Source organism: Daphnia carinata, chromosome 10, assembly GCF_022539665.2.
Source record: "Daphnia carinata strain CSIRO-1 chromosome 10, CSIRO_AGI_Dcar_HiC_V3, whole genome shotgun sequence".
Classification (NCBI taxonomy): domain Eukaryota; kingdom Metazoa; phylum Arthropoda; class Branchiopoda; order Diplostraca; family Daphniidae; genus Daphnia; species Daphnia carinata.
Genome location: NC_081340.1, coordinates 3,806,135 through 3,825,037, shown reverse-complemented (window position 1 = coordinate 3,825,037; position 18,903 = coordinate 3,806,135). Strand labels below are relative to the sequence as shown.

The 18,903-nt window shown below is 39.6% G+C and overlaps 2 protein-coding genes across 2 annotated transcripts; both read right to left on the bottom strand.

The window, feature by feature from the left end:
• Positions 1–1,368: 1,368 nt before the first annotated feature.
• Positions 1,369–12,341, bottom strand: LOC130699475 (uncharacterized). The gene is made up of 17 exons (XM_057521786.2): positions 12,126–12,341; positions 9,837–9,969; positions 8,948–9,201; positions 8,758–8,865; positions 8,394–8,678; positions 6,350–6,498; positions 5,893–6,070; positions 4,556–4,686; positions 4,126–4,285; positions 3,955–4,049; positions 3,770–3,862; positions 3,544–3,682; positions 3,188–3,484; positions 2,432–2,671; positions 2,190–2,245; positions 1,866–2,122; positions 1,369–1,801 (listed from the first exon to the last, which is right to left on the bottom strand). Exons 1-17 carry the CDS (start codon positions 12,208–12,210, stop codon positions 1,774–1,776), a joined length of 2,688 nt encoding a protein of 895 aa, XP_057377769.1. The 5' UTR covers positions 12,211–12,341; the 3' UTR covers positions 1,369–1,773.
• A 5,171-nt stretch (positions 12,342–17,512) lies between these two features.
• On the bottom strand, positions 17,513–18,776 carry LOC130700145 (U1 small nuclear ribonucleoprotein A-like). Its single transcript, XM_057522171.1, has 4 exons — positions 18,643–18,776; positions 18,310–18,482; positions 17,817–18,100; positions 17,513–17,752 (listed from the first exon to the last, which is right to left on the bottom strand). Exons 1-4 carry the CDS (start codon positions 18,704–18,706, stop codon positions 17,593–17,595), a joined length of 681 nt encoding a protein of 226 aa, XP_057378154.1. The 5' UTR covers positions 18,707–18,776; the 3' UTR covers positions 17,513–17,592.
• Between the last annotated feature and the right edge of the window lie 127 nt (positions 18,777–18,903).

Sequence of the window (18,903 nt, the reverse complement as noted above, 5' to 3'; positions counted from 1 at the left end):
CAACTCGACGAGTTGGCGACGAATTTTTTTCCTTTCGAACCCAGTTGGCCAACAGCTGCCTACCATCCGTGTACACAAAGTGAATGGCGAAAGAGACGACAATGTATACCAACATCGAGCTAGTCTGGCTCAAAAAAAAAAATGTCGACTACATCGTAACAACAACATAACAAAAGAGCGGATGATTTTGGATTGCGATCAATATCTGACCCGTGCCATAGAACGGTTGTGTTTCATCAGCGTATATATACAGGACGCTATACATAATAGACCTAGTAAAAAATTCTTTTATGTTAGCCATTGGCGACCATCGCAATAGAGGACCATACGATGGTCCACTGCACGGTTGCCTTTTTTTTACGATCAAACCATAACAAAGGCAGCCAGAGAAAACAAGAGAAAATTAGTGGAAAATAATCGTGTGCCCTGCTACGTGTCGCACGAATGACGGGAAGATGTGGCAGCAAAGTATGGTCGATATTGTCGACATTAAACATATAGTCTATAAAGGATGGCTAAGTTTGTTGCGTGGCACATGTTTAATAGGCTATTTACAAAGATGACTTTGTGTTCCCCGTATATATGTACTGGCTGCAGGTTACGAAAGTCTGGAGATAAATTTAGACTTGGATCGTCACAGCATACCCTATTAGATAAGCAAACAAAAGGGATTGCTACGACATAGTTGCTCAGCTGTCGGAATATTGGATATCTACCCTAATCTCTGATCCTAGTGCAAAAAGTTGTCTGTCCTAGCAATAGGTCGTGGAAACATTCGGGTGATGATCCCTTATGTAAATACAATCCATACTTCAAAGAAACAAAAGTTAGACAAAAAAAACCGTATAACTAGCACATGGGAAGATAATCCATTTTGGTGTTTTCCAATGCAGCCGCCATCAGCTCAAACGTGACTTGTGTCAACGGAAATGGCCATCAAAATGCTAATGTCTGCCTTCACGCCTAACTTTATAAACGCCATTTTGCGTCAATTACTTTCCTTCCGCAGTTGCAATTTGAATAGATGACGATAATAGTGAAGGTTAAACTAAAATTAAATGTAAGTGGCAGATGTCGCATTACAGACTGTCCATACGTCAGCCGGCCAGTCGTTCGCCTGAATTGATAAAATACTGTACAAGGTGATAAAATTTACACACGGCCGATTGACATATGTTGCTTGAATACATAACCTATGATTGACTCCATTTCATTTTTAGGACGTTCCAAAAAAAAAAGGAGTAATTGAAGCTGCGAAGGTAAGTGAAGAAAACGAATCCTACAATGAGATTACTGGAGCAAAATGCTGATCGCTTCAAGAATGATTCACGCGACAACAAATCAAGCTTAATAATTTGTATGCTTTTTTTAAAACAGATGGTTGACACAACCAAAAGAAAGTTAAGAATCAAAAGACCCTGAAAATAAAAAAAAATGTACCGGTGTTCGATTTTCACAGATTGGCAAGTGCAGATGGCCACACATTTTAAGGCTTTATGTGATTCATTCTGGTCCCCCCCCCAAAAAAGACAGATTTGTATTAAATGTTAATTTGAAATTTTTTTTTATGATTACAAACCTCGATTAAAGTTTTCGGAATCAATGCTAAACCAGGCGATGTTAACCAGATTTCGATGACATCTTCGAACAATTCCACTTCGAAACCAAAGCAATCAACACGCGTCGGTTGGGAATTATGTTGATCATGAGGCCTGTGATTGAGGCCGAATAAAAGCTGTTCCGGTATGTGAAACCATACCTAACGAACAACGGCTACAGCTGCCGATCAATTTCTGTTTGGCTTACGGTGAGTGCCCAAATAATGAGTACATTTAGGCTTTTTTTGGTTTGCCGAAATGAATTACTAAGAAAACTGGTGTCTCCCATCCACAGTTGCAAAACGCACATTTTGCCTCCGACGATGAGGCGATTTCACGACGATCATTTCCATGGTCCCACTTGCCGATTGATGGTGATAGCCGTTGACTCGATTCACGGCCATTCGAGGCTGACTCACTACGACAAACTCGTTTAACGAATCACGATCGACAGGTTTGCCCAGTTGGTTACCACAATCTCTTTGGATTGAACGATTGTCACGTAGGTCTCGCTTTGTCACGTTCTGTTTAACAGACAAATAAAAAAAAAGCTTTTAATTTAAATCAACTTGTTACGACAGCGTAACGTACCTGCTGTGTGAATGTCAAAGAGCTATCCTGGTAATGCGTCAGCCGGTGTTCCTGCACTAGAAGAGTATCAGATAATTTAAACTTTGCTTTATCCAATTTTACTGTTCTTTTTCTTTACAAAACTTTAAGTAAGCAGGGGTTGATATGTAGAAATGTTGACGAGTGGCCCAAGAAAAACTCTTTTATGTATGAAGACGTCAATGTCATCTTCAAGAAAGTTTCGATAAGAAAGTCAGATTTACCGGAATTACTATTGATGATGATGTCAGGATCGTCAGCCTCGTGTTGGTGATAGACGGCGTTGTTAGTCATCGTCGTGACTCTCTTGTCAATCTTATTGAGATTACGTCGTTCGAGAGCGTGATTGTTTTGACGGCGGAGCTTGATGGTTGCGGCAACGACGATGCAAACAATTAGGATCGATGCAGAAACGCCTCCAATGATGCCCATCATCGAAGCCCAGTACATCGTCTCCATAATGACTAAAAATGAAGAAACAAAAAAAATTTGATAACAACTAATGAACTGTTGATGAGTAGGCAAGGAGACGTTAAGGCTAAAAATAAGACGGGTTATAATAAGCATTGAACGTCACTTGGGAAATCTAAGGAAGTTCCTGCACATGATTGGGTGATAGCAACTTGAGTGTCAGCACTTTTTACTCCGAGAGCCATAAAAGTGGCTTGTCTCTTTACAACTTTTATGTTTCTCACGAGGCACTTAGCACAATCCGCCTAAATTATTTGAAACTGTTTCACATCACGCGGCGGGCGAAAGTTCAGTTATAAAAGAGATCTTCAAGAGTTTGTCAGATGCTGTGCACAAGTTAAACTCTCGAGCGTTTTCTCTGCTCAAGTCACAACTTATTGGACTAATCAAACTTAACAGACATTCAAGTCAAAACTCCTGCACGCAGGCGATGTAGGGAGCCTTTAAGGTCATATAGAGGTTGTTAAAGGAAGCGGGATCAATACGTGTGTACTTTCTCCTCTTCATACCTGTTTGTTTCTCTGCAATTTTGATGGTGTAGGCCTCCAGCGGGACCAGAGCTGATCTTCCACGTCGATTATACGACGAGATTTGAATGAACAATTTCACGCCGGATTCCAGGTTGCCAACGCGCAAGTGTGGGTACCTTCCGGATTTATTGTAAAGGAGAACAGCCGATTGCGTATCAAAGATTTCGAATAGAAACAGTTGCGGATGACCGCCATCAAATCCCGGTCGGCACCACACTTCAACTGCATCGGCCGTCTGATTTAATACTGAGCAATTACTCGGTGGATCCGGACGCACTGTAGTATGCCGACATGTTAGTAATTGCTGTTGACATTTATCCAAATAAATGGAATACCTCCAGCGAAAATGCGGTAGACGCAAGGCTCCCGTTGCTCACCAACTGCGTTACGCGCCCAGCATATGAGACTGCCGTAATCTCGATCAGATTGCGGTGTGTAGGAAAGGACGCTAGTACTTCCTGCGTCTGTGCCTTCCTGTCATCGTTAATTTGGGATGCAGACATTTCGAAGAAACCGACAATGAAACTAACTAAGAAGCCAACTAGTTTTGAATTCACTTACATCAGTGGAGGATGTCGTGTGAAACTTTTGGTTCTCCTGTAAGTCATTGACGTCTGTCGAAGAGGTATTGAAAGACCATCGATAGGAAAACGCCTATTATTCAAATGGAACTCATGCAAGTGTCACTCTAATAGTAAAATTTGAATTGATTTTCCTTGAGAGGGAATAAAGGGATTTAATTATACCGGTGGAATGGCGTCAGTTTGACAATGGACGACGACCGTTTCTTGTTTAGCCACTCCATACAATATTTTCTGGCCGGGATGGCAAACTGGCAGAACTGGTCTCGAAAAAAAAAAAGAAGAAAAATGTCAATTTGTACAAACAAGCCTTACAATCATAATTCACAATCTTACACATCACTAGGAGATGCACGATGTTGCTGATTCCAGTGCCTTCCGCATTGACAGCACTGCAAGAATAACGACCGGAATGGGATCGAGAAACTCGCCGAATAACCAAACTTTGTTCTGTGATGATAACTCCAGCTGATGCATTTTCTTTTATATGATTCCCCTAGTTTTTTTTGTTTTTTTTTGAATTCATTAAAAAATCATCATCGGAATCGTAGACTCACATGCGAATTTTAGGAAAAGGAAACCAATTAAAAACACGGTCAAAAGTAAAGGTATAAAACAGATATTCTCATAACAAAGGAAGGATTGACCTTTGATCTTGAACCTAGAGATCGATTCCCGGGGCCGATGGGATTGCCTTTCTTTTAGTACATCACAAACACGGATGAACGCACACAAAAGAAACATCTTTTCATTCATTCTTAATCACCTCGTGAGTCCAAACGAAACGGTGGGGTGCAGGATTGGATTTGATGCGGCACTCAAAGTAGATATCGTTGCCTTCCATAATAGAATCCGCTTTTAGGTTGCGTCCGAGTTCAAGCTCTGCTATCGCAGCATCTACATTTCAACACAGACAACATAAAACATTAATTTTGAATTTAACTTGCAGTAGGAAAAATGAAACTATTGTAGGACGTAGATGACCTATTAACCTTTTCGATATAAAGTATTTTCTATATAAAAAAGAATGCTACTAAAAATCAATTTCTCTAATTAAATTGTCATGGGTGCGCGAGGGGCGACCTTTAAACAGGGAAGGCGGCCTCAGAAAGGTGACGACGTGACGAAGCGTGATGTTGGGCCAATCACACGCGCGTTACACGCGTCGAGGCTGATACAAACGGCTAAATCTCAAACACGACCGAATACGGGGGATCTAACAGGAATTTTGTGATATTACATATACCAATTGAGGTAGAAAAAGAGATCAAAAATATTCACGGAATCTGTTAAAACGAGTAGTAATTGAACTGCCCCGTTATCTTGCAAACGTTCATCACCAAACCAATTATAGACACTTGACGAGACTAATCCTTCACGCATGTCGCCACAGACATGTATGCCAGTTTCAATCTTTACAACTTCACAGGAGAATAAAAAAAAATTCAGGTAAGAGGGAGAGGCGTCTTTTTCTTTGTGAAAAACGTTTTTTTTTTTGGTTTGACTGAAAACGCCCCCCCCTCTGCTACGAATGATTTAAGAACAACGTAAAACAGGTCCAATTTCCACGAAGAAAAAGGGAGGGTACGCTATTTGTTTAAGCGGTGTACCAATTACGTTGCAAATCATGACGACTCTGTCCATACAAAACAAGAGGATAACGTGAACGAATAAGTTATTTTATGCAATCAACACCCTCTCTTTCTCTTAAAATAAAAATAAACAAGAATAAGCACGTCGGTTGTTGTTATCAGATATCACCACACCGAATTTGAGTGTCGCACTTGAGCACATCCCGATTTTTCAAACTACCTTAGCTACGTCCTTTTTTCCGTTATTGATGTAAAACAGTGTCAAAAACTAAAAAAAAACGACGGTAGCAATCAGTCTAAGATCACATGTTTTGTATCCGTCGATCGATAAAAGATGTGACGCTATTGATTATGGTATCCCCCCCTACGATTTCTCATATTTTGTTCGTAGAAATGTACGGCAAACTTCAACTGGAGGTGGGATTTTGTGGTGCTTCAACAGATATACGTATAATGGCCTGTTTTGAACATCATGAGACTATAGAATTTTAAAAAAGGGGGATCTTCTTACAGTGAACGATGAGTTTACGATGAGTTTCGATGGATGAAACGGACGCGTTAATGCCGAAACTGCCATTATTAGCGACCAAAAGCGGATTGACGGCGGAGCAAATCAATTCGGCACCGTGATCTTGAGCCGTTGGAATCAGTTTCAAGATGCTAGTCGTGTTGCTTCCATCCGTCGTTACCTACACATCGGCATGCGCCACGATAAAAGAGAGAAACGTAAATTTTTCTGTCACGGTGTAAATGACGTAACCCTAGCATCTAACCATCAAAATGACATGCAAGCATTTTGCATTTCAGTTGAACAAACGAGTGATTCAAAGGATCTGAGGTATATAATATACAAGCCGATTACTTTTGTAATCCCATGGCGATTCGTCTAATTATCTTTATGCAATTGTGCATCGTCGCGTGTAAAAACCCAACGAGTCCCCTACTCATTGAAGATGTTTAGGAATTACCCGTTCTTTCGCTGGTTGGGGAACGGAACGAAGATACCAGCGAAGATTGACGGAAGGACGCGATCCTCCAGTGACACACTCGAACGTGTAGGATTTGCCAGCAGACAGCGGCTTTTCCGCACCGGTGATCACCACCCACAACGGCCGCACTGTAAACGAAAAAAAATATGGAAAGCAATGAGAAATCATTTTTGATGGCTGTTGAATTAAACATCATATTGCTTCATACACACTTTGATCTACCAATAACACTGCATATGTTGAAGTTAACAAAACCTTTTCATTTATTTTTAAACGTTGCAAAATTTTAAAATATTCTATTAACTTCACGCATCTCGTTGAAGTTCAGAAAAAGAAACGCATGTCACACGTCTTGCTACGTTAAAGCATTGGATTTGCCTAACGTGACAGATATGAAACGGGGGAAATAAATAAAATGAAAAGGTCCTAATCTTGGAGTTCTATTTTCAAAAAAAAAAAAGTGAGACTCCCAACGTGCTGCTGCATCGCTGTCTAAGATAAAAGCCATCGTTCTTTTGCCGTGCCTTGAATCGTCAAAGTCAAAACACCCAACGAAAAGGCTCCGTCGAGAACTAAACTTGAGGTTTCTTGCGGGGTTTCCTTTTGTTGTTTAACCGTTCTCAGCTATAAAACTATCCCCAAAACGTCAACAGTCTATTCTGAGATGAAAGGGAGAAAAGATTACCGTCTGTCGTTCATCTAACGTTTAAAAGCGTTGGCACCTATTAGGTAAAAGGAGTTTAGCTCCTCTTCTTTTCTTTGTATTTTTGGAACTGTCTGCGCTTTTACGACACAAATAAAAGTTTTATTGTCGAAAATGTTTGCGTCAGTCCGGCATTCCTCCTTTGATGGTCATTTAAAGCTATACTGGCCTCCAAAGATTTTCTATTGCCACTTTGGTGACCCTTGAGCGCATCGAGTGTGGCGACTGTTGCATTAATAACAGAAGCTACAGAGTCTGTACGAAAGTGAGTTTTTAAAAAGAACTATGTTCCAGCGCCATTTTCTTTTTTACTTGTCTTCTTCCGTGGCAACAGCAATCATCAGTACAGTCTACTTTTTGTTATATACTCTTTTCTTGGATTGTGTGTCCAAGTTCTTTGTTTGATGATATCAGAGCAGCTCAAATGGACAGCTGCTCTTTTCCTCGGCTTCTGATTCTCATTTGGATAGACGAAAGTTTGTCCGATAAACGAGTAAAAGAATAATGTTGTTCCAGGAGTGAGTTTCGGAACAAAAAGCCCAGCACAAGTGCTTTTGCTTGCAATAATTTTTTTATCTAAACTTTTCGACATGTCTGTACCTCAGCGTTTCCAAGTAGAAGCCAAATCGAAATCTAATAAGGGATTTTTCACTGGTTTTTGTGTTTTTATCTTGCCCTTGACGTACACCGTATACGCTGCAAAAAAACGGGGAATTTTCGATCGTTTTCTTTTGTGTCCTTCCCGAATTGAATAAAATGAGCCAGTGTTTCGTTTTTTTCTTCTCCTATAGCGCTACATTTTGATACTTTAAGGGGAAGAAGCAGAGTACAAAAGAAGACATGAAAGTCTAAGCTAAACTGGGAAGGCAGATAGTGACGTGCAAAAGGATGCCAATACCATCAATGCATCTTTGCTCCCTACGAGTCCTTGAATTCGTTCGGGCTATTGGCGCAAAAAGTACGCTATAATTTAACAAAAGAAATGAAAATTGTGCAAGTCTAGCCTTTAAGCTTCACAGGGGATCTCTTACGTAAATGCATTATTGTTTGTATAACGTCAAACGCAATTGCCAAGCTAAATTTAATCACTAAAACAGCAGTGAAACGCAATTCAGCTACTATGGACGACTACAGTGTGGGCGTTGTCGGAATTGGAATTTTACCTGCATGATAGGGAATTTATTACCGACTAGCTTTTTGCCTATGCTCCACGGTAAACCGGCTGACTTTAGCTGAACATAAGAGCTTCATAGCTGACAGCCACGCCCTTAGATTATGCGACATATTTTAGATTGCATGAGAAAGTATGGAGCAACTTACGATTTAGGTCGAGTTGAACAATGGAGATAAGTGTGTGTTGGTTTTGCCATTGATGGAACGGCAAGTGTTGTTTTTGATGCCAATAGGGCTGCACAGTGTAGGATAGTGTCTCGTTGTGAACGAAGTAGTAATTGGACGCTTGGCATCGTAAAATAGCGTGCAAGTGACGTCGTTCTAATTTCGGAATCACCAAAACATTTTGAACCACAGTTTCTGACGTGGCAATGTAAGTGTAATCCACCAATTTCTCGCCCAACCACCAAGTCACTTCCGGACGTGGGCGACCTGCTTTCCATAAAAGTATAACCCGCATTAAGTGTAATCCTTTAGCAAAAAACAATTAAGATAAAGGAATGAATGAGACCTCCAGTGACAATGCAGTTTAATGAGAGTTGATCGCCTTCATCGTAAGGGCCTATGACTGATGAGACTTGTTGATTGTCTTCGATGATGCGGATCTTTTGTGGTGGAACTGTAATTTTGAAAACCAAGTCAAAACTAAGCATAACTCTTTCATGCAGACAATAAAATGAATAAATCAAACGGCATTTTACCAACAACGATGAGCTGGACGAGAACGTTGCGCGTTGGTGATCGCCCAAAATCGACTCTGCAACGATAGACGCCCTCATCTGGATCGACCACATTATTCAATAACAAAAGAGCCGGGTGACTATCGAACTGAAACTGGATTCTGCTTTTAGACGATGCTTGGCCGTATTGTTGTTGTTGCTGTAACAAAAACATCTGACTGTCATGTTGAGTCTGTTGCTGACGATAATTTTCCCTGGAACGTCGAGCGTCGTACCTACGTGCGGAAGTAGAATTCATTAGTATTGAAGTTACGCAATTCACCTGTCTGTTTCATGACATTTTAAATATCGATTTGTCATTTTTTGCTGTGCCGTCAACATTCACTGTTAAACATGAATCCCGTGGTTTGTATTCGGGTCGTCTCTGTCAATCATATTATTCTTAGTTCAAAAGATGATTGTTACTACCAATGGTACAATGGAAAAACAATAATTGATTGAATTAAAATATCTATGACCCAAAGACCATAGGGGATGCAGAGCACTGCTAAAATCTAGTTTGATATGCATCATACGGAGCTACGTTGCTGCGAGGGCCAATAAATCAAATACACGTACTGTAAAACAAGCGTAGAGTTCGATGATATGTTTATGGTCATTACTATTGCTTCTTCTATAATCAGATATAAACTACCAACTTTTTCAGTCTCAATTTCAAAGAAAGTTGCCAGTGTAGGTCCACAAAATGATAGTCCCTTAGCTATTGCAGTGCACGCTGTTTAATGGCAACGCTTTTAGTATAAATGTTTAGAGGTAGAAAGCCATTAAATTATTTGCAAGGCTAGAAAAAAAATGTTACGACGTAAACTTTTGCTTTTTGGCGTACTACGATAATAATAAGTTGTCTTACTTATAGATGGGAAAGTCCGAGTCGTTCTTGTACCAGAGAACGAGATACAGCGAGTCGAGCGTCGGTGGTGTAATGTCACATGGCAGTTCGGCAGTTCTCCCTCTGAGGACTGTCACCGTCTCTAATTTTATTGCTGCATAATGAAAATAATGAAAATGCATTAACATTTGAATGTAAAGTAACATTCACGCCCAATCAGCAACGATTGTCTTTACTTCTAATAAAACTGCCTCACTCAAGAACCGTGACGTGATCCGAATTTTCTGACTCAAAAACATAAAACAAAAAACACAATTGTTCTAAGAAATGACTGGAAATTTACATCCCGGTCCGTGCTATGCATTCTAGTATATTGATGCAAAGTGCACAACCTCGAAATTCGGTTGTTGGCCCAAAAACGGCGCAGTCCTTGCATCATTTCGATTGAAATGGATTAGACCCTGTTCCCTTTTTCGCCCTCAATAACTTGTGCTATATCGATTTTCTTGAAACCGAGAATCAAATTGTGTTATAATGTGCCAAGAACTTCATACGTAGCGTATTTGAGCATAAGCACGAGGATTGGTATGCATTATAATGCATCACGGCATCATCCTAATCGATGGCTGTCAAGGTGTCATTGTGCCAACGTTTCCATTACGCATTCAACACAACAATGCACAAGCTTCCAAGTAAACTTACAAAATGGAATTTAAAAAAGACTGTAATTAGAAAAACAGAGAGCAGTGAAACGTGGGTGAATGTCAACGGGTGATAATTATAAGGAAGTTCCCCAACGCTTAGGAAACTGTTTCGAATCCACCCACTACGTTGGGAAACAATCCGTGCGCGTTACGCAGAATTTTCAAATTAGCAATGATTAAAAATGTATCGATGGCATCTCGCTTAATACCACCCATGCTTTAATTAGCCAATCCATACAGAACTGATTGATAAAAAAACTTAATAATCCCGAAAGTATTTGCATGCTTGTACACCGCTATCAAGCTCCAATGATCACATTAACTTAACTGAATGGGAAACTTGAATTTTCTCCGAGCGCATTTGAATCTTAACCCTGTTTGTATTAAGAGATTTGACTAACAAAAGTTAAGAGTTAAGTCAAAAGTTAAGGGTTTACTAACAAATTTTAATTTAAACAGATGAATTATCAAAACGATATCCTTATGCTCTCCTGTTTTATCATGCCACTAGGGTAGTGGCATTAGGTACGTGCCTTTCTCTGAGCTTCTGCATGACCAACTTCGGCTTGTCGGCTGACTTATTTTACGACTCTACTACAAGCCTCCTTTCTGGGATTTCTCGTTTATTCAAAGGAAAAGTAGAAAGACTAAACCCAAAAGGTAAGTGCACCTGTGCTATTGATCTAGGCGCATTTAAAGCAGAAGGCAGTCGTTATTTTCTTTTGAGGTTAAGCTTGTTGAGCCAGTTTTCAAATGACGACATACACTTCCCTAAAAAAAACGGTATCTTTATAATGAAATGTGATGCCCCGGGACATTCGCGAAACTTCTAACTCTTAGGGGTATATAAAGGACTTTAAATAACTTAGCAGATACTCTTTGGCAAAGGTGAAAGATAAAACAAATTAAAAAGCCACTTGAGTGGCGATCAACACAAAATTGCAAAGTTTTAACTAACTTTAGTTAATGAACTAATCATTGGACATTTACGTAGATGCTCCTTTAAATCAAATCTTGTTTTGATCATCTTTAAGAAGCCTTCCCCTCTGTAAAGCAAAGACTTGTTTCTTAATGCAACAGGACAGAAGATTTCAAAAGTCATAATGCCCTAAGTGAACTGAGTTCCAAAACGTACGATGGCCATAGAAATCCATTCCGACAGAGAGAGAAATGGCGAGGACAACAAAAGACGCTATCTGTAATAATGAGCATCATTATACATGTATAACGTCTCCTTTTCCAAATCCGCATTTTTTTTCTTCTTTTTCAGTCGTCATATCTATATGGACGTATCCTATCCAGCTCATTATATGTCAAGAACGGAAAACTGTACAAACGTATAACAACTAATTCGTAAAATGGGCCGGCAGCTGTTACTCATTAAGAGAAAAATAGCCAAGACAGTCTAGCAAATGGGGACTACAACAGGCCTAGATAAAAACTGAAATCTCAGCTGAATCAGGATCACTGCCATCCTCATCAAAAATCAAGAGCATCATTCAGCTGTGAATAAAAGTTTCCACGTTCGGCAGATTTGCTGGATAATCGCGATTCATCGGTGTAACAAAAGACAAAACACGATGGGTATAATATAAAAAGGACTTACGTTCATCCTCGGCGGCGAGAACAGCTACTAAAAGGACTTTGACAAGTTGTCCCAGAAGTGCTCTTGATCCATGTCGATCCATCATCGTGGATTCGGTTGATTGCTGTGAACGGCTATGTCTGTAGAGTTGCACCAGCAGCAGCTATTGAAGTGAGCTGACCAATGATGGCGATCGACTGATGAGCAGTGTGCTGTTGGTGCAGTTGAAACTTGGCTTCAAACACCTAGAAACAGGAAAGAAAGTGAAAGTTTAGTTCGAGCGGCTTATCATTTCATTCACAAAAGAATATCTTCAACATTCCAATGGCAACTACGAAAATCTTATCATTGGAAAAAGACTAAAGGTCCAGGATTGTACCCAGTTGTACTTATCATATCGTAATTCTCTCGGTCACGATCTTCGCTTGGATACCCAACAACAGCGGACTACAAGCAACGTTCTTATTGAAAGACGAGTCAATCAATATGCAAGCCCATCCACTAATCGCGATGTCAACCAGTTCCACTTTGACGAAAAGTCGGTGCTTGCCAATGCCTGGCTTATCAGGATACGTATAGGCAACATTCCCAGCAACTTGGACACGAAATATCATCATGTCATAAGACTATGTTCATCGTGTCATTCAATTCTCTAGTACTGTCTTTGTTGTTTGGCAGTTTTACCTTTCAGTTGGCTCCCGGTTCTGATGTTCTTCTTCCTTTTACCCCCAGTGCACAGTAGTAATCAGAATATTAATCACGCTATTTTCCACTCGAAAACGACAAGGTGAAAGATCGAAATATCGCTGACGATGATCAACGTTGCAGTAGTCCTAAATTGAATCTCAGTACACGTCATGCTTCATGTTTGCTTGCACATTAGCGTAGATAAAGCTGCTATCTTTCTTTATTTTTGGAAAACATTTACTTGAGATGCTAATGACATGTCTAAACGGCATTCAAGTAGAAACGAAAAAAAAACGGGCTCTTCGTTTAACGACGAACAGACAAGGAAAAAGAGAACGTTAAGTAGTTTTTGATTCAACGTGTTTAGCTATTAATTAGGATAATGAAAACGATGACGGGATAGAGAAATGTCAAGACAATGTCCTATCACTTTTCGTCCTTGCAATGAAGATGTGTAGCTTCATTAGCGTAGTTCCACGACACAGTCTATACACGAACAGTGAACTTTGCACGTCCGTGTACTTTCGAGCGCATTGCTGGATCTTAAAAGATCAGTTTTTACTTATGAATATGTTATAAAAAAAAGAAAAAGGATTTGGCTCTAACGCAAAGATTGAAGACTGTTGGGATTTGCGTAAAAAATTGTCGATTCCCTACGATTAAAAACGAAGGATACAGTTTCAATTACCATTCCTAGACATTGGTTTAAACGTTGAGTTGCCAATTTTTTTTTTTTTTTGCAAAACCACACAAAAACCAGTAAAGAATCTAGTGAGCATAGAGTACTAAAAACACCAAATACCAATAACTTCCTAAAATGGCAACCCGATCAATTGCAGAAACATCACGGGATTTCCTCATTAACAAAAGGCAGAATAACTTAACAAGTGTACAGTTATCTAACTGAACTACTACAGAAAATTGGCGAGTGCAAAATAATTAACCCATTGGACACTGCGTCTACCGAAATACAAAAAAAAAAATTATTTTAACGAGTTCAAAAACCGTAGACAAAGAATGGATTTTGAATTTCAGTTCGTCAGGTTTCGATGCATTACAATCCCGCACGCACCGCTTCCCAAGAGTACCGTACGTCGTTGTTGTAGACTATGGCTCCAGCCATCGGACAGACAGACTAGGATTATTGTATTATTGGTGTTGAAAATAATAAAGCGCAGCAACGTGCCTCCGAGGCGCTCTTGACGTTCATAAACACGACAGCAATAATGGTGCGACAACAGTCAACGGCCCAACGTACGCTACATATCTACTTTAGCTGCTGTTCTACACATGGGAAAACGTGCTCTTCAAAGTTGGTAGCAACAATCGATTTCTATTTTTCAATGAAAACGCCTGTTATTGTCCTGTGCTGTTATAGGCAGGCGTATAAAGACGTAACTCACGTGGAAACTAACTTCTGAAATTGACACTATCATAACTGCATTCACGACGAAATGGGTTGTTGCTTGAGTCCAGTTGTAAATTAAAAGAAAAAAAGACTGTAGCCTATTGAACTCGAAATAAATGGATCGGTAACGGTTGAGAACGAGAAAGAAGTGGAAGTTCCTGGACGGAAACCGGACAAGCTGTAACTACCATAGAACATAATTTCTAACCTCTTTGCTGGTGATGTTTCCTTTTTTTTTTTTTTTTTTTTTTAACGCGAAGTTGGCTTAACTTTTTTCTAACATGAGAACCACTTGCGCTATTAGACGGAGTAGATGTCGTTAATTTATCAAAGCGAGTAAAGGTGTCTATATACGGAACGAAGAAATACTACACCGCACATCGAATGCAGGGAGGTACGTAAATGTCTAACAGAGCTGCACGACCTGACGGCTGACGACCGACTGGTCTGCTCTAATTCTTTCTTCGCTCTATATGGTCCCTATTTCTCTGTCACTGTGCACAACGGCGAGGATACAGGCATTCGGCTACATAAATCCGGTGTCTAGTCTTTATGCTCTACACACCCGAGGCGACGCAAGCTGCTATAGATTTATAGGCTGTATACGTATCCGGTGCGCAGCTGGAGTTTCGGGACACGCAGTTCACTTCGTCCCGCTGTACGTATAAAGAAACCGATCTTCTTATTTTTCGTTTGATCCTGTCTTTGTTGCCGTGTCTTTTAAAAGGAGGGATATATACACTACCTCATTGTTAGTTCTGCATAATAGGGCAATCTGTTTTTGTGTTACCATACGTCTTGATCAAAAGTAAAATCGGTCCTTGCAATATGACACCCAAGTAGATCGTCTCTTGTGTCTTCCCATGTGAAAAGCTTATTAAAGAAATGGATGTCGACATAGCGTGCGGTGTTCCATTTTCGACCACAAGATGAAGAGAACTATATCGTCCTGTTCTACCAATTAAATTGGATCGAAACAATTGATGGCATGCATCCCATGCTAAGGGTTTGTTATGGAATGCTATGTAAATGTTTGTTACTTTGGATGATGGGGCTGATGCTCCTAGTACAGTAGTTAGATGATGTTTGCAGCGAAGATGTTGATGAAAGTGTTGAGTTCTTCAGGAAGGAGATGAGCTTCGGTTGTGAAACGGAATGTCAATTGCTGCCAGTCCTGGTACCGCCGCATTGCCGAGCCTGTCTGCTTTGACGATAACCTATAGGGTAGTTGGAATCACAAAGCACTTTATCACTCACTTTGCATTTATCGACAACAAACCAACATACGACTAACTCTACGTATCCCTTGTGTAGCTGCTTATCTTTTAGGACTTCTTTCTCAAGTGCCACACAGTAGTAAAACGAAAATAATGGGGAATCTGCCAAACGTATATCAAGATCATAATAAAGATATATATATATATTATAGCATACCAGAACACAATGGTTTGGGTACTCTACTGTTTGCTAGTTTTCTGCTGGGAGTGCATTCAAATATTGGATAGAGGACGGGGAGCTCGAGCTAGTATTTTTGTTTTATTACGGTTGATGCTAGTTTTGAGTTTATTTAGTGAACGAGGAGAAAGATTTATAGCCCGCCAAAGTATAGCATTCATGGATGCAGTGGAATTTTGAATGTACAAGAACTGGATCAATGTCGAGGATTTTGGAATCGGAATGAATGGCAAATTCGCCTGAATGGCAATTTACAATTGCTAATCGGATCAGGAAATCCTTTACTATTCATACACATTTGCAAATTTGTCTACAAGGAAACTTATGAACTAAGCCCAGAGTATTTGCATCTTTTTTGTATGTACCACACCAATCCTCACATATTAATAACAAAGCCAAGGAATTGGTAATTCAAAACTCCTCTGGCTCTTCTACAAATGACTTAAGAACATGACAAGGTAAAGCATACAATTTTAACTCTGCCTCCTCCAAGGTTTCACTTCATTACATTTTTCTACATTTAGTTACTAAGACTTAGTCTAAAATACATACTCCTTCAACCACATTTCAATGGCTGGTATATTTACCGAGATTTGTTTTGGGCTTCCCACGGACACTACACTGAAATCATACCAAGTTTGTAAGCTTGTTTAGCGAGAAAAGCTGCCAGCAGACACATTGCTCAAACTAGTATGGTGATACGAAAGCTATTAACGCCCATTGTTGTGCTCTCCCGGCCTTTTATTCTCTATGACTTCGTCTTGTCGATCTTCTTTTGTTTGTTTTTGCCTTCCCTTTCCAGGGACAATTTCACAGTACAAAACTTCCCCTTCCCATCTTCTTTTAGCTATCTTATTTCTAACTTTGGCTTCCATGTTGTTTTTACATGTTCGCATGGTTTCGTTTATGAGCTGACCTTCTTATGGCACTTTTTGGTCGAGGTACAATGGTTTTTCTCGAGATATTTAGGTCTGTAAAGGATTGGATACTTACCGATGACCTAATCGGTGAAAGAAAATCACGGTGAACCGGTTACCTAGTTGACGACTTCAAGTGTCCGGCGGTTTATGATTCAGGGTCATACTACCATGAAGCCCCGATTGGAACGACTGGACCGAATGTCTAGCACCAGTGCCGTCTCAGTTTACTATATCATGTTGGTATTGGTAAAACTGGAATATCGAATATTCATCTCTTCTAAAACACAGTTGTGTTGAATACACGGTGAAAACAACGAAACAACGGGAAATAATTAACGCTGCATGCGATGGAATCATAACCATCGTCTCGTCAGTTTTCGAAGTTCTGGAATCCCAGTGGTAACGAACGGAAATGGGTTGGGGCAGCGTTGACAGCTCGCAATTTTTATCTTGTAACGCCGATTGAAAAGATGCTATGCTGTGTGCTCCTGTGCACATCTACATTATTTATGTATTTCACTATTATCCTACACTGCAAAGTAGGAACTAGCACTGATTTTTTGTGTTATTTTATCTGATACTTTTTCGCATGGGAATCCATTCACAATAAATAACAAAAAAGCACCTAGGATGATTTCCATTGACCAAGTTTACTCAGATTCAACTATTTAAACTAATTATCCTAATGGGACGTTGCATTTATTGTAATTTAAACAATAGCCCGATTTATGAGTTTCACCGTAAATTAGTCGTTATTTTGAATGAATAATCCTCATCGGTCGAGACGGAAATTAAACTTTACAACAAGCTGCAAGCTTTAACACTTACCTCAAACGATTTTTCTCCAGTATTTGTTTTACAAAAAGTAAAATGAAAGAATACCAAAATTTTAAAAGGTATCACAGATGTGATGCCCATTTGTGCAATGCTCGAAGAGCAATGGGTGCAATGCATGTATTCGCATAAATCAGTCAGTTTAACAGAAAGCTTTTAAACATTGACTCAATAAATGGAGAAATCACTTTTTGGCAAATGAAATCTTCATGGCATGTGTTGGAGTGATTTTGAAACCCTGCAAGGATTCTCGCGCTCCAGCAGACTGTACTTCGTTTTCAAATTCAACGAACGCGATATCGTGACGTCCGGGAACCAAACGAACTTCTTTGAATCCTGGGAATCTATAGTGAATAAAGGCTGGTTAGAACCCTCGATTCAAATTTAACCAATTGTAGAAATTCATACTGTGTGAACAACATGGACAACATCATTTCATTAGTTTCTTCTGGTAGATTAGTCAAGAACAAAATTTGATTAGGAGGTTGTTCAGGCACTCCAGCCCCTCCAACTGCTGGATATCCATAAGCAGCTGGGCCACCAAAACTACCAGGAACAACCACTTGTTGTTTGCTTTCCTTCTTTTTCTTTTTCTTTGGTTCTCCTTCAGGTTTGGGCTTAGCAGGCCGCTCTGTAAATGTTCCCTTCATTTTGGCAATTACATCTGAGTCAGTTTTGGCATATTGTATGCGCTGGAATAAAGAATTTGACATATTAACAACCAGACAATTCACTTTCAATTTCCAATACTGAATGGAAAAACCCTCAGCCCACTGAGAGGCAAAACAAGCACTAACAGTGGGGGCCAGTTTTATCGACATGTGTAAAAGAAACATGAGAGAGCAAGGATAGAGCTCATCACAGGGAATACAAATATCATAAATACAAAAAAGAAATTTACCATTGGTTTGTCATAGAAAGGAAAGCCCTGCATTCCCCTTAGAGCATTTGTTGCTGAAGTAACTTCCTTGAAAATGACAAAGGCTTGTCCTCGCATTTTCAATGTTTTCAAAGCCACTATGTCCAAAATTTGGCCAAATTGAGAGAAAATTGCATACAGGGATTTCTTCAATTCTGAAAACGAGTAAAAACAACAAACGGTTTGAATAGCTTGTTAACTGATTAATTTAGTTATGTATTTAAAATATTATATTAACAGTTTAAACGATTTGAAAGCCCATGGTAATTGTGGTTCCAAGACCAAGTTGTTCATAAAAGATACTCAACACTATACCTTCTTTCTTAACTTTCTCATTTAAATTATTTATGTAAATCGTGCTGTTCGGCCTCACGTCCATTCTTATTGATTAGCAAATTCAGAATTAAAATTAAGTTGGTTAACGTTTCTACACACTTGACAAGAAACGGTGGCGGCGTGGGTTTGAGCAAAGTTGCCAAGTTAAGGCTTAAAGTTTTTTAAGTCCTCATTTTATTTCTTTAAAAATTTTTTAAAATTACCTAAATGATTCCTTAATTACGTAAATTATTTAATAAA